Below are 13,178 nucleotides of genomic sequence, written 5' to 3'. Positions count from 1 at the left end.
GTTTGCACTTCTGCTTGAGACATTTCCCAGTGCAAACAGAGGAAAGATGTACAGGCCAGGTGAAAAGATGAGGCTCAACACTTCTACCTGCTAGAGGTAGAACTGCCTAGTATGGGTGGCCAGGACAAGTGGCTCTGTTACTTGGCCACTGTGGACAATCTCAGCTGTGTTTGTTTCTTGGGCTCATGTCTAGGCACAGAGTGTCGGCTTCCGCCAGGCTGCCACGGCACAGGCCAGGGTAGGCGCCATCCTGCTCTTGTCTTGTGGTGCTGGGCACTGAACTCAGGGCTCTACAGACTCATCTCAGCATGGCCCCTACCCCTGAGCTACATCCCTAGCTAGGCCTGCCTCCTAGGGGGGGAGCATCCACACGTGAAAGACACACGTGGCAAACGGTCATGTGGTATCGCAGCATGGCAATGTGGTCACTCCGTCCTCTGAAGAGGGCATGTGAGCTGAGACATGAAGCCTGCCATAGCGAGTGCAGTACCCTGTCCCTGCCGGAGGCCCCCGGGGATCTGAGTGACAGCTGTGGTCAGCAGCCGACTGGACCCAGGTCAGCTGATGAGAGGGATAACTGTCTCCACCCCAGTTCAGAACACTGAAATCCTGGCCCTGCCCGGCCCTGTATTCCCCTACCCACACCTTCACTCACAGGCTGAAAAGTGCCGGGGCTGGGGGTGGGGCCCACACAGGAAACAGAGCCGGCTCTGCAGGACACAAGTGGCCACTCTGAAGTGAGGCCCCCTGACCTGGAAGACCTTGCAGCAAAGGGGTGTTGAATTGTTATGGCGAAAAAAGTTCTGTTTTATGCTAAGCCTCCATCTTGGTACCCATCTGCCATCTGTCAATGACTCCAGTCCCTGAAAGGTAAGTTCCCAATAACCCTGACTCAGTGACCCCCACCTGAAAGTATACAGCCGTGACTATCTGTTAGGATATAACTACCTGCTTTTTTTTTTTTTTTTTACTTCTGTAACTTGCTTATGCAGATACCCAAAGACTGCTTTGAGTTGCCTTAACCACCTAACTTGGCAGACGAGAACAGAACAGGTTTTACTGGCTTGCATAGATACAGAGTCCTTCCCCATACCCTTCCTTCGTAACAATCTCTAATTGGGCTCAGAGATTCGTCCTGCTAGCAGTTAATCAATAAATCACTTCACTGTAATTGGATTGAGTCTACAGTCTTCTCGGGGGGGGGGGGGGGGGTGTCACAGACTCCCTGACAGCCCCCCACCTGCTTACCAGAGCATTTTCAGGCACACCCATGACCACATCATGCAGCATGGCTCCACTTCCGAAATGCTGGGCGATGGACAGGCCACTCAGGCAATAGCAAGTGTGGTAGAAGTCACGTGACCTGCAAGGACAGACAGCTCTGAGAAGCCCTGTCCCCTCCCTACCAGCCTCTCCAAAAACTGCCACGGGAGTTAAGTATTTCTCTCGAAAGACCACAAAATGTCTAGGGATCGAGCACACTCCTCTTGATACACTGCTGGGCCAGTGTTTGTGAGTGTGTGTCTGGAACGTGACGGGATTTCTCATAGTTTAGTTCCCTTTTCCATAGACTCTACCATACGCAATACCCCACACTTGTGTTTAGTCATTTCATCTACTCCAGAACGGTCGTTGGATTACAGTCCGTTTATAGCACTCATTGGTTTGATAACCTACCCTGTTTTGCATTGCTCGGGATGACCCCAGAACGACATACATGCTGGGCAAATGCTCCACCACTGACCCATACCTCCATCCATAGCCTATTCTCGTTAAATGGGCTTAACAAGAAAAACACAGAACAGTACAGTGAAGGAAGCTGGGCATAGTGGTGCTCACCTTTCATCCCAGCAGCACTCGGGAGGCAGAGGCAGGTGAATCTCTTGAGTTTAAGGCCAGCCTGGGCTAGAGAGTGAGTTCCAGTACAGCCTGGGCTACACAGAGAAACCCCAAACAAAACAGTAACAGTGAAGGGAAGCTAGCAATCCAGTGGCCTCTCTGGGGAAGGAGAAAGGTGCATGTGAGCTGAGGGACAAGGTGAGGAGCCAGAAGTGGAAGCCCAGGGCCACTGGAGGGGTTGCCCAAGGTGGAGCACTTTCCCTGAACAACATTAGTGCTAAGTGGCTGGAGGACAACGCCGCCGCCCCGGGTTGACGGGCCTGGCTCTCAGTGGCCAGGGTGGCACACTCCCTCTCCCCTCACCCCACGTCCCGAGAAGACACTCACTTGCCAGGTTTGTCCAGCAGCCCCCCCGCTGGGCACTGGCAGCACATCAGGATGTACTCCTGCAGGGCCTGCTGATGGAACATCCAGTGGCTCATGCTGAGGGCAGGGTCGCCTGGCGAAGGGCAGAGGACGGCAGAGGCAGGTTAGTCTCAGTCCACTCGTTCCCGGTACCCCTTCGTCACGCGTCCCTCTCCTGAACACGGATGTGTGTCAAAGGGCAGTTCTAAGTGGCGGTTTCATTTGCCTTGAAGTGGGCCAGTCAACGTGGATGTCCTAAACCACATCTCCAGCAGTGGTTAGTGCCCCCCGAGGGCATCCCCTCTCGTCCTGTGCAACTAGTTAGTGGAGTCTGAGCAGGGAAGGAACTCTTACCAGGGGGTAATAGCCAGATTCAGTGAGAGACCCTTTCTTTAAAAGTGAAAAGTGACTCAGAAGAACAACCAGATGTCAACCTCTGGCCTCCATCCATACCACATGTACATGTGCACACACAAACACACACACATACACATACACTACATATGTCAAAAAAAATCCCACATTTAATTATAAAATATTCAGACAGAAAATATTTTCTTTTCTTTTTTGAGACATGATCTCATGTAGCCCAGACTGGCTTTGAACTTACTACGACGCTAACGATGACCCTAAGCCTCCATCTCCTGGAATTACAGGTGTGCCTCATGTATCTGGCAATAACTTGGTTTTGTATTGGTTTGTTTTACTTTACTTCTGTGTATGTGGGTGTCTTGTTTGCACGCATGTCTGTTCACCACGTGTATGCCTGGTATCCATGGAGGCCAGAAACGACACTGGATTTGGAACTGGGGTACAGACAGCTGTGAGGCACCAGGTGGGTGCTGAGAAACAAACCTGAGTCGTCTGGAAGAGCAGCTAGTGTTCGTTAACCACTGAGCCACCTCCCCAGCACCCAGTTATTTTTCTTGAAGAGACACACACTTGTGGTCTCAGTTACTTAGGAGGCTGAGTCAAGAGGATCACTTGAGCTAGAGAGGGAGAGACAGGTTGGGGAAAGAGAAGAAGAAGGAAAAGATGGAAGGGAGGGGGGAGAGAGGAAGACACAATAAATAAATGCAATTTTTAAGATGTTCCTAGAACCCTGCACCTCGCCTGGGCAGCAGAATACAGCCAACTGCATTGGCGGGGGTGTGAATGAGTCAGCCCCAATGTTGTGAGCAAGAGAGAGCCGGCCCCATTACTCGGCTGTCATGTGGTGGTATGGGGGTGGGGATCCCTCTCCCCCAAGATGAGAGAGCTAGCCTTGAGGTCAAAAGAGTGGGAGAGCTGGCCCTGTTCTTCATCAGCTTGGGAGAGTGGCACCCACACCATGTCTAGGCAGCACAGTAGAGCTGGCCCTGCAGGTGTAGGTGGGAGATCCTAGGTCATGAAAGCAGGAGAACTGGCCCCGCCCCTTGCTCATCTCGGCCTGGGCTGAACTAGCCAGGGCAGTGCAGGAGAGCTCACCCTGGTGGTGAGGACAAGGGAGAGCTGGCGGGCTGACCAACCCTGCAACTATTTATGCCCAGAACCAGGGTTACGAGTTGGCCTACCCAACATCTACCCATCTGTGATCTGCTGGAGCATGTGAAGGGGCCAGAGCTGCAGACCCAAAGCTGCAGGATCTCCACGACACAGGGCAACAGCAGGATGTCCAAGAGGAGTCCCAGTGAGGGCCCAGCATCGACAGTGCAGCAGAAACCAGAGGCCTCGACGCAGACCAGTGACTCTGCAGTGAACACTTGCAAGTAAAGATATACGCACAAAAGGGTTTACTGCGTGACTCACTGGGTCACACTACAGCTTCCATGACAAGATTGATTTTTCCCTTTTTTTTCTTCTTAAATTTTATGTTATTTTATTGGAGGAGGTAGGTTGAAAGGGCAGAGGGCAGATACGAAGGGACAGAAATGAATGGGATGGAGATGCATGATGTGAAAGACACAAAGAATAAATGAAAAGAAAAGTTTAAAAAAGATGTTCCTGGTAACCAAAATGGTAAAAAGCACGTGTACCTTTCACCAGTTGAGGACACAGCTTTCCTCCCCTCTAAAGGACTCGTGACAGGGCCTCCCTAAAAGCAGAGAGCAACCCCTCCAGGTACAGAGTCTGCTGGCACCCCAACCTTGGACATCCCGGCCTCCAGCCCTTACTAGAGGTCAAATTCAAGACCACACTCATGCTGGTTATCTACAGCTCTACATCAGACTTATATCCACTGACAGAAGTACAGGGACAAAGAAAAGAATCTCAAATGAATCAGATAATCCGAACATTGTGTATCTGATCACACTATCTATGTGTGTGTGTGTGTGTGTGTGTGTGTGTGTGTGTGTGTGTGTGTGTGTACACATGTGTGTATGTTACCAGTTAAACCCAGAGCCTTGGAAATGCTAGGGAAGTGGACTTAGGGAAGTGGACTACCACTGGTCAGGTCAGCAGGCTTGGGGATGGCACCTTTACTGTGGGAGCCCGTTCTCAGGTTCCTCGTGGCTTTACCCAGCAGGTCGAATAGAGGATGATCAGGACCACGGGCCTGAGTGCAGGTGTCTGAGATGGTCTGCACTTGGCTGTGCCAGGGAGGAGGTCTTTTGCTCCACCCCTTGGCATCTTTATAAATACCCTGGGCCAGAGACAGTCAGGGTTTGTTGGAATAGGTTCCAGGCCCTCTCGAGGCTATCCTGTATTTTCTGTCTGTTTATCTCCACAAGATTCTCCGCAATAAATCCTTCTATCTAATATTTCCTGCTGCTCGTACTCAAGAAAACTCTGGGGAGCTGTGGGGTTGGTGGGTAAACGCCCCACACTTTACCCACTGAGCTATTGCAGGCCCTATACACCTTTTTGTTGTTGTTTTCTAGACAGGGTTTCTCTGTGTAGCTTTGCTCCTTTCTTGGATCTCTACTTATAGATCCGCCTGCCTCTGCCTCCCGAGTGCTGGGATTAAAGGCGTGCGCCACCACTGCCCAGCCCCTATACGCTATTTTAAAATTTTTCTCTGAGTTATTACAAAGATCAAACTAGATACTTAGAAGTAAAGGTGCAAAAAACCCTCACAAAATACTAATAATCTTACCCCAGGGGTGCAAAGTAGTTCAACATTAAGAAAATAACCAGGCCAGGCACTTCATCAGCCAGATATGGTAACACACATATAATCCCAGCACTTAGAAAGATCAGAGGTTCAAGGTCATTCTCGGCTGACCTTGAGAGTTTGAAAATAATAACAGAGTCAGTAAAATGGCTCAGCAGGTAAAGGCTCTTACTACTCAGTTTGATGGAAAGAACCAGGTCTCACCACCACACATTTGCCCTGGCACACATCCTGTGCCCCACCCCACCCCACCCCACCCCACCCCAAACTGATGAATACAAACACGACTAAATAAATGTAATAATTGTTTTAATTACAAGGAGCTGGCAAGACAGATCAGCCAATAAAGTGCTTGCTGCACAAGCTTGGGGACCTGAGTTCCATCTCCAGCACCCAGATAAAAAATCCGGCATGGCAGTACACACTTGTAATACCAGAGCTGAGGGGTGGAGGCAGGAGGATCCTGGAGCTGGTCAGCCAGCCAGTCCAGCTAAATGGGCGTCAGTGACTGAGAAAGACACTTGGTTGTCGGCCTCCACATATGTGCATGTATCCAGGACACACAAGTACACACACACATAAACAAAAACAAGTAAATAAATAGAGATTGTTATGATGTCAATGCTTGCTGAGTATGGTGGCACAGACCTGTAATTTCAGTGCTCAGAAGGCAGGTAGGAAGACCAGCAGTTCAAGGCCGGACTGAACTATATAGTTTGAGATGCATGAGACTATCTTTAAAGAAAAAAAAATCTACATATTCTCTGCAATCCTTAAAGAAATCAACAGAATTCATACTGAATTGCAGAAGACCCAAAACAGCCAAGGTTACCAGGAAAAAGAAGAAAGCCAGGAGATCTGTATTTCCTTATTTCAAAACCTACAGCCGGGCTATCATAGCCATGGTGCCTAAGGATAGGCACATAGCACAATACAGTAGAAATGAGAATCAGGAGATAAGCCTCCACACCCATGGCCAACTGGTTCTCAACAGATGCTGCATCCATTCAGTGAAGGAGAGCACAGTTGATCCTGGGATAACTGGACTTCTACATCCAATGAGGAAGCTTGGAGGGAGAATGTATCCACTGTATAAGCTACATACGAAAGTCTCCAACCCCAGCACCAGAAATCAAACAAAAGAAAATCTTTACTGGGCTGTGATGGTGCATGCCCATAATCCCTGCACTTGAGAGGCTGATGCCTATGCCGCACAGAAAGAGCTTGTCTCACAAAATAAAACAAACCCTTAAAAATAAATCAACAGGGCTGGAGAGAAGGCTCAGAGGTTAAGAGCACTGGCTGCTCTTCCAGAGGTCTTGAATTCAATTCCCAGCACCCACATGGTGGCTCACAACCATCTGTAATGAGATCTGGTGCCCTCTTCTGGCATGCAGGCATACATGCAGGCAGAACACTGTATACATAATAAATAAATCTTTAAAAAAAAAAATAGATCAAGAACCCAAATATGAGAGCTAAAACTCAAAACTCTAGGAAGAAAACATATAGTCCCATGATGATGGAGTTAGCAATGGATTCTCACATGATACCAATACCATAAGTAACAGGAGAATAAAAAAAAAAATTTAAAAAGAACCAAGCTTCATCATCTCTAAACAAGCTTATGTGAGGTCCTGGTTTGATCCCTAGCATAAATACATAATTTTTTAAAGGTAAAGAAAAAAAGCCAGGTATGTGGCAGATGCCTGTAATCCCAGCAGTTGGGAGGTTGATACAGGAGGCTTGACATGAGTTCTGGGCCAGCCTGGGCTACCTTGTCTCAAAACAACAAGCAACAGTATCTGCTTAGTTATTCTGCATGCCCTGCATTCCTAGTTGACTTACTAGTTTTTCCTTTGTTTTCTAAAGTCCGATAATGTTATGACTCTCATCTTACACTACATTTGCCTTTTTTCTTTTTTTTTTTTTTCTTTTTTTTTTTTTTTTTTGGTTTTTCGAGACAGGGTTTCTCCGTGTAGCTTTGCGCCTTTCCTGGAACTCACTTGGTAGCCCAGGCTGGCCTCGAACTCACAAAGATCCGCCTGCCTCTGCCTCCCGAGTGCTGGGATTAAAGGCGTGCGCCACCACCGCCCGGCCATTTGCCTTTTTTCTATAGCACAGCTGTAACTACATCCTGTCTCCATTTTGCCTATTTGCCCTGGGTTCAACCCCCCAGTACCACAACTAAATTAATAATACATAAACTTGTTTTCAATTTATGGCTATGGATGTAACTCAGCAGTGGTGAATATGCTTAGCATTGTAGAGGATCTGGGCTCAATACCTAGTATCAAACATGAAAAAAAAAAATGATGCATTTGCTTACTAAAAAGTACAAGTAACACGGAGCAGAAGAGATGGCTCAGTGGTTAAGAGCAAGTTCTGCTCTTGCAAAGGATGTGGTTCCCGGCACCCGCTGTCAGGTGACTGACAACTTCCTGTAACTCTAGCTCCAGGGAATCTGACACCTTCAGACACCCTCATGTACACAGACCACACATGCACATCACACACACACACACACACACACACACACACACACACACACACACACACACACAGAGTTTTTAAAAATTAAAACGTAAGTAATAATACATCTCATGTTTTTGGAAGAAGAAAAGAAAAAGGCATAGTAGAGGATATATAATGTACAAGGTAACCGCCGACTCCCTCCTATACTTCTCTCAATATCACGTTAAGTGTTTTGTGTTTTGACACGATGCTAGGGAAAGCCAGTAGACACCAGCTGGTGTGCACGTGACAGCCCGGGGCCTGGCCTTTTACACTGTTATGTTGCATCCTGGGGAGCTTTCTGCACAGAGCCACTGTATCCAACTACTGTTTAGAGAGAGCATCATTTATTTACCCACTCCTGTTTGTTGAGAAAGCGGTTCATCATGTAGCCCTGGCTGACCTGGAACTTGCTGTGTAGGTCAAGCTCCCCTTGAATGTACAGAGATCTGACTCTTGAGGGCTGGGATTAAAGGTGTGCAGTGGCCAGGCCAGGCAACTCTTCACTTTTCAATGGACATTTTCCATCTGCTACTCAAATTCTACTTCAATACACACCCTCTACTAATATTTCTGCGGGTGAACTCCTGACAGCGCACTAGTCAGGTTGAAATTTTAAGTGTGTGTGTAAGTTAAACAGACACCTGCACACTACCCTACAAAACCAAATGCCTATTTGCAGTCCACTAACAGGATAAAAATGCCTGTTCCCTCTGTCTCCCAAGTGCTGGGACTGACAGCATGCACAACCACGCCCAGCCTCAGACTAATGCTTTTTGATTTTTGAATGTATATTCTTCCAGAGTTCTGGAAATTCAATCATATAGTACATTGTTATTTTCTAGCATTTCATGTAACGAGGGAAACATTTTCATAACTCTGTAGCACTACATAAATGACCGGATAATAGTTTGTTGTAAGATGTACCATCATTTATATCACAGCCCCTCCTCTCTCACATTTGAACTTCTAAGTTGGTCTGACATTCTGCTCTTAAAAACAGGAAGGTAGCAAACATTCTTACAGTGTGCTCCTTGGACACACTATCACTTACTGTGGAGGGTCAGTTCCTAGAAATGGCCCCGTCTGGCTGATCCCTAGATTATGAATGGGCCAGGCAGATGGAGTAGACAGAGCCGGGCAGATGGAGTAGCTAGAGCCGGGCAGATGGCAGTAGATAGAGCCGGGCAGATGGCAGTAGATAGAGCCGGGCACATGGCAGTAGATAGAGCACTTGGTGTGCAAGCCTGAGGATCAGAGTGCAGATCCTCAGCACCATGTAAACTCTGGGCAATTATGGCAGCTGCCTGGAATCCCAGCACTTGGGTGGCAAGATGCCCTGGGCAAGCTTGCTAGTCAGATTAGCCAGAATTGGTGAACTCCAGGTTCAACTAGAAACTACCTCAATAAATAGAGATCCATCAAAGAAGAGGCCTTCCACATAAGCCTGCACACCCAGGAATGTGCATGCACACCTGCCACACACATGAACATTCACATGTACACACATGTGTGCACACCACACATACATATATATGTGCATGTTTTCTGATTAGAAAACACACTGTTAATAGATAGTATAACCCCAAATAATAGTTGTCACAACAAATGGATATTTTCTTTAACTTTTTAGATTTTTTTTGAAACAGAGTCTCACTATGTAGCTCTTGATAGTCTGGAACTTGCTATGTAGACCAGGCTACCCCCAACTCAAGAGATCAGCCTGCCTGAAGGCCAGGAGGAGTTGGATCCCCTGGAGCTGGAGTTATAGGTGGTTTAAGCCACCCACTGTGGGTGCTGGGAGCTGAGCTCAAGTCTTCTTTTAGACCAGCACATGCTCTTAACCAGTGAGCCATCTCTTCTGGCCCCTGACATGCATTTCTTTGGCTACAAACAAGCTGGATAACTTTTTTGAAGGGGACTAGGGAGGAGGAGGTTGGTATTCCTCTGCAGTGATGCAAGCCGGGCTGAGGTCACCTATCAACTACTACAGGTTGCAGGCAGTTTATAAGGCAAGCCTTAACCACATGTACTTTGCTTCGTCATCGGCAAAATGAGACCATCAAATGCCTCAGTGTGATAGGGCTGTTTGGGGGAGCAAATGAGAACATGTAAGTGAAGTACCCTGGCGCAGTGACGGCTTGGGAAATCTCTGCTGCCACCAACAGAGCCACCCTCATGGAAAAAGAAGCAACATCTGTGGCTTTCTGTAAGCCAGCTCCAAAGAAAGAGATCACCAAAACGTCAGGGTGTTTGTTTGAGAAAATTCAGCCTCCAGAGCAGTGGTTCTCAACCTTCCTACCACTGAGACCCTTAAATACAGGTCCTCATGTTATGGTGACCCCCAACCATAAAATTATTTTCATTGCTACTTCATAAGTGTACTTGTGCTACTGTTATGAATTGTAATGCAAGTATCTGGTATGCAGGATCCCTGATATGCGACCCCTGTGAAAGGGCCGTTTGACCCCAAAGGGGGTTGAGACCCACAGGTTGAGAACCAGTACTCTCGGGCATTCCTGACAGTCCTATCAGTGATCAAGCCAGATCCTATGCAGCTCCAGAGTGCTGGCATTACTGTGCCTCCGTATTCTGAGGCCTAAACCCGACAGCCCCAGGCTGGGAAGGCAGGACAGCGGCTCTGTGGATTTTTCATCAGTATCGAAAGCACCTACAACTCAACAACTCCAGTGAGATTAAGGAATTCAAGCGTGGGGCTCAGAGTCGGAAAGAAGCTTAGGTGTGGAGGCAGCAGTAACTAGTCACCCAGCTGAGTCCACAGGAAAGTCTCCCTCTGGGCCAAGGGACCTCCCGGCAGGAACAGATTGGCAGCCGGCAGGGTGGCCATTGACTCCCCTTCTTCCCTGTGTGCCCAGGATCACAGGCAAGAATGAGCATGGAATCGGAAGGCATTGAGAGAGAGGGGCTGTCCGAGCCTTGGCCTGCTGGTCTTGCCTGCCCTGTGGCGACTCCTTAGGAAGGAATGTGGATTTTTCCAGCCTGGCTGCTCAGGGAAGCACACTCATCTAGGTCAGCTCACTGACTTTAAGATCAAACATTACTGGGGCTGGGCTGCAGCTCTCTGGCAGGGCGCTTGTCTCGCACGCACGAGGTCCCTCATTTCAACCACCAGTTCTGCCAAACAAAACAGTGGCATTCGTAAAACTTTTTTTTTTTCCCCAAACAAACAGCATTCTATTTATTTATTTTGTGGGGGAGGGGATCATATGTGGTGGTCAGACAACTTGTGGGAGTCAGTTCTCTATTTCCACCATGTGGGCTGTCTCCCTGTTCAAAAGAAAACATTGCTAATGGTGACATGGACGCGGCCAGATGTGGCGAGTCCTCTCTCCTCGGTTCTGCTTCTCTGCCCCTTTTATAACTGCCTCTCGCGTCGCCATTTTGACTGCGTGCACAGAGGGTTTTCATCCGGACATGACCGAGCACAGCCCTGCAATGGCAGCTATGGCTTCATGCCGAGCGGAGATGGCAGCCCCAGTCCTTGTGGGGCCTGAGGCGGGGCGGGGATGCTCCCTTCAGATAACGGGAGCGGCACAGGGGAAGTCCATCCCGCCAGAGCGGCAAGTGATCTGAAACCATGCCAACTGAACCCTATTCTGCATACGCAGCCCCAAGGACACAGGAGGCTCCACACCAGGTCTCAAAATCCCAGCCGGCCAGAATCGCCTTCCTCTGAGCAGCCCTTGGTTGGGAACTGACCAGGGAGGTCATCTTCCGGCTCCCGTGGCGGCAGGGTGGGCTCACCTTGAGCGTGCAGTGCGCGATGCAGCAGGGGCAGGAGCCCTGCCTGCCAGAAGGAGTAGCAGCCGTCCACCAGCTTGTTGCAGCGGCCCTGAAATCCTCCTTCAAATCGCATCTGCCGGCTTGTCACCCATTGCTGAGAGAGAGCACAGGAGGGGCGGGTGTGAGCCAGAGACGCACCAGCAAGGGCCAGGCGGTGGCGGCGGCGGTGGCGGCGGCCGGGGGATGAAGTCTGGAGCTCTGGCTTCCCTCCCCGGTTCCCCCATAGCCACTGCCATTTAAACTGGCCGTTTGGAAGCAACCAGCACTGATCACTGCCCAGAGCTGGAAAAACAAGCGCCATTTTAGTTCGCATAAAAAGTGAAAGGTTTCGCTGTTACATTTTTGCGCACACACACACACACACACACACACACACACACACACACATCATATATACACAATATATGATATTTTGCTCTTTGTCTCCTTCACTGCCATTTCCTGTTACCCCTCTGCAGGCTGGTTCTCTTCCCCTCCCCAAATAGTCTCCTTCTGCATTTATCCCGTTCCCCTCTCTGTTCCCACCACCCTGACAGCCATCTTTGCTTAGGTCCAGATGGAGGCCGATGGTGAGTGAGGAGGCCATGCTTGTATAGGAGGCCTGCAAAGGTCTCTTAAACACAGCTTGGGGCAGAACACTCAGGCAGGGCCGCTTATCTCTTCCCATCACTGCTCAGGGGGCTTTGTTCAAAGCAGAGAAGGGACGTGTGTTGGGCCGGTCTCATCACATGACATCAAGCTAGTCCTGCCTTTACCTGGTACCTGAGGACATGCACTCCGGAACATCTGCAAGTCCCTACCAGGACTGAAGGTGGAGGCCATTGATCCTAATTACCAAATGAAAACCCCTTGGTCTAGCCTGAGGAACCCGGTGAGGCGATATAAGGAAAATCTTATTCTGAAGCTATACACTAGTACTTGTCACCCAGAGGCCACACATGATACCAGCACTCGTGGCTTATCGTCACATTTCCTGAACACACTCCATCAAGATAGCCTTGGAGGGATGAGCAGAACCAACTGGCTGAGCAGATACAACGCTCTCTTCCCTCCCAGCCCGGCCTCAGAGCTGCACCGCTGGACGGAAAGGGAGCCCTCCTACATTGAGTTCCTGAGTGTAGACCCAAGGGACTCTTTAGAGGGGAAGCCTGGACTTCCCTTAAATATAATGGAGTTTAGATTATATCCCTGGCCACAGCAGCACAAAAGTCAGTCTCAGATTCTTAAAAGGACAAAAACCCGGGGGTTTAGGTAGTCACGCCTCCCTAGTCGGTCTTAAATGAACCCTATGCTTCAGGGACTGCCATTTAATGGCGTTAGGCTAAGCACTGGGGGGGGGGGGGGCACTCTGCGCTTTTCCTAACCCACAATGTGACTGGATTCGAAACAGGCCAACTGCTTTTGTTCCAGTGCCTAAAGCCATGGTTTTGTTCCACTTCCCTTGGCGATAGAAGGTCAAAGGCCCTCAGATATAGGTGTGGGTTCCTCTCTGTCTGTCTGTCTCTCTTTGCTTTTTGAGACA

The 13,178-nt window shown here is 49.1% G+C and overlaps 1 protein-coding gene across 3 annotated transcripts in view; it reads right to left on the bottom strand.

The window, feature by feature from the left end:
* Fntb (farnesyltransferase, CAAX box, subunit beta) overlaps positions 1-13,178 on the bottom strand; it is a 101,724-nt gene that overhangs the window by 4,549 nt on the left and 83,997 nt on the right. For all 3 annotated transcript variants that reach the window (XM_076550908.1, XM_006973135.4, XM_076550907.1), the window contains exons 9-11: positions 11,618-11,750; positions 2,227-2,338; positions 1,249-1,363 (exon numbers count right to left, since the gene is read on the bottom strand). In XM_076550908.1, coding sequence (XP_076407023.1) covers positions 1,249-1,363; positions 2,227-2,338; positions 11,618-11,750 — 360 coding nt within the window. The remainder of the gene's footprint in view (positions 1-1,248; positions 1,364-2,226; positions 2,339-11,617; positions 11,751-13,178) is intronic.

The sequence above is a fragment of the Peromyscus maniculatus genome, chromosome 14 (genome assembly GCF_049852395.1).
Source record: "Peromyscus maniculatus bairdii isolate BWxNUB_F1_BW_parent chromosome 14, HU_Pman_BW_mat_3.1, whole genome shotgun sequence".
Taxonomy (NCBI): domain Eukaryota; kingdom Metazoa; phylum Chordata; class Mammalia; order Rodentia; family Cricetidae; genus Peromyscus; species Peromyscus maniculatus.
Note: the sequence above shows the minus strand (reverse complement) of the source record. Positions and strands in the feature narration are given on the sequence as shown.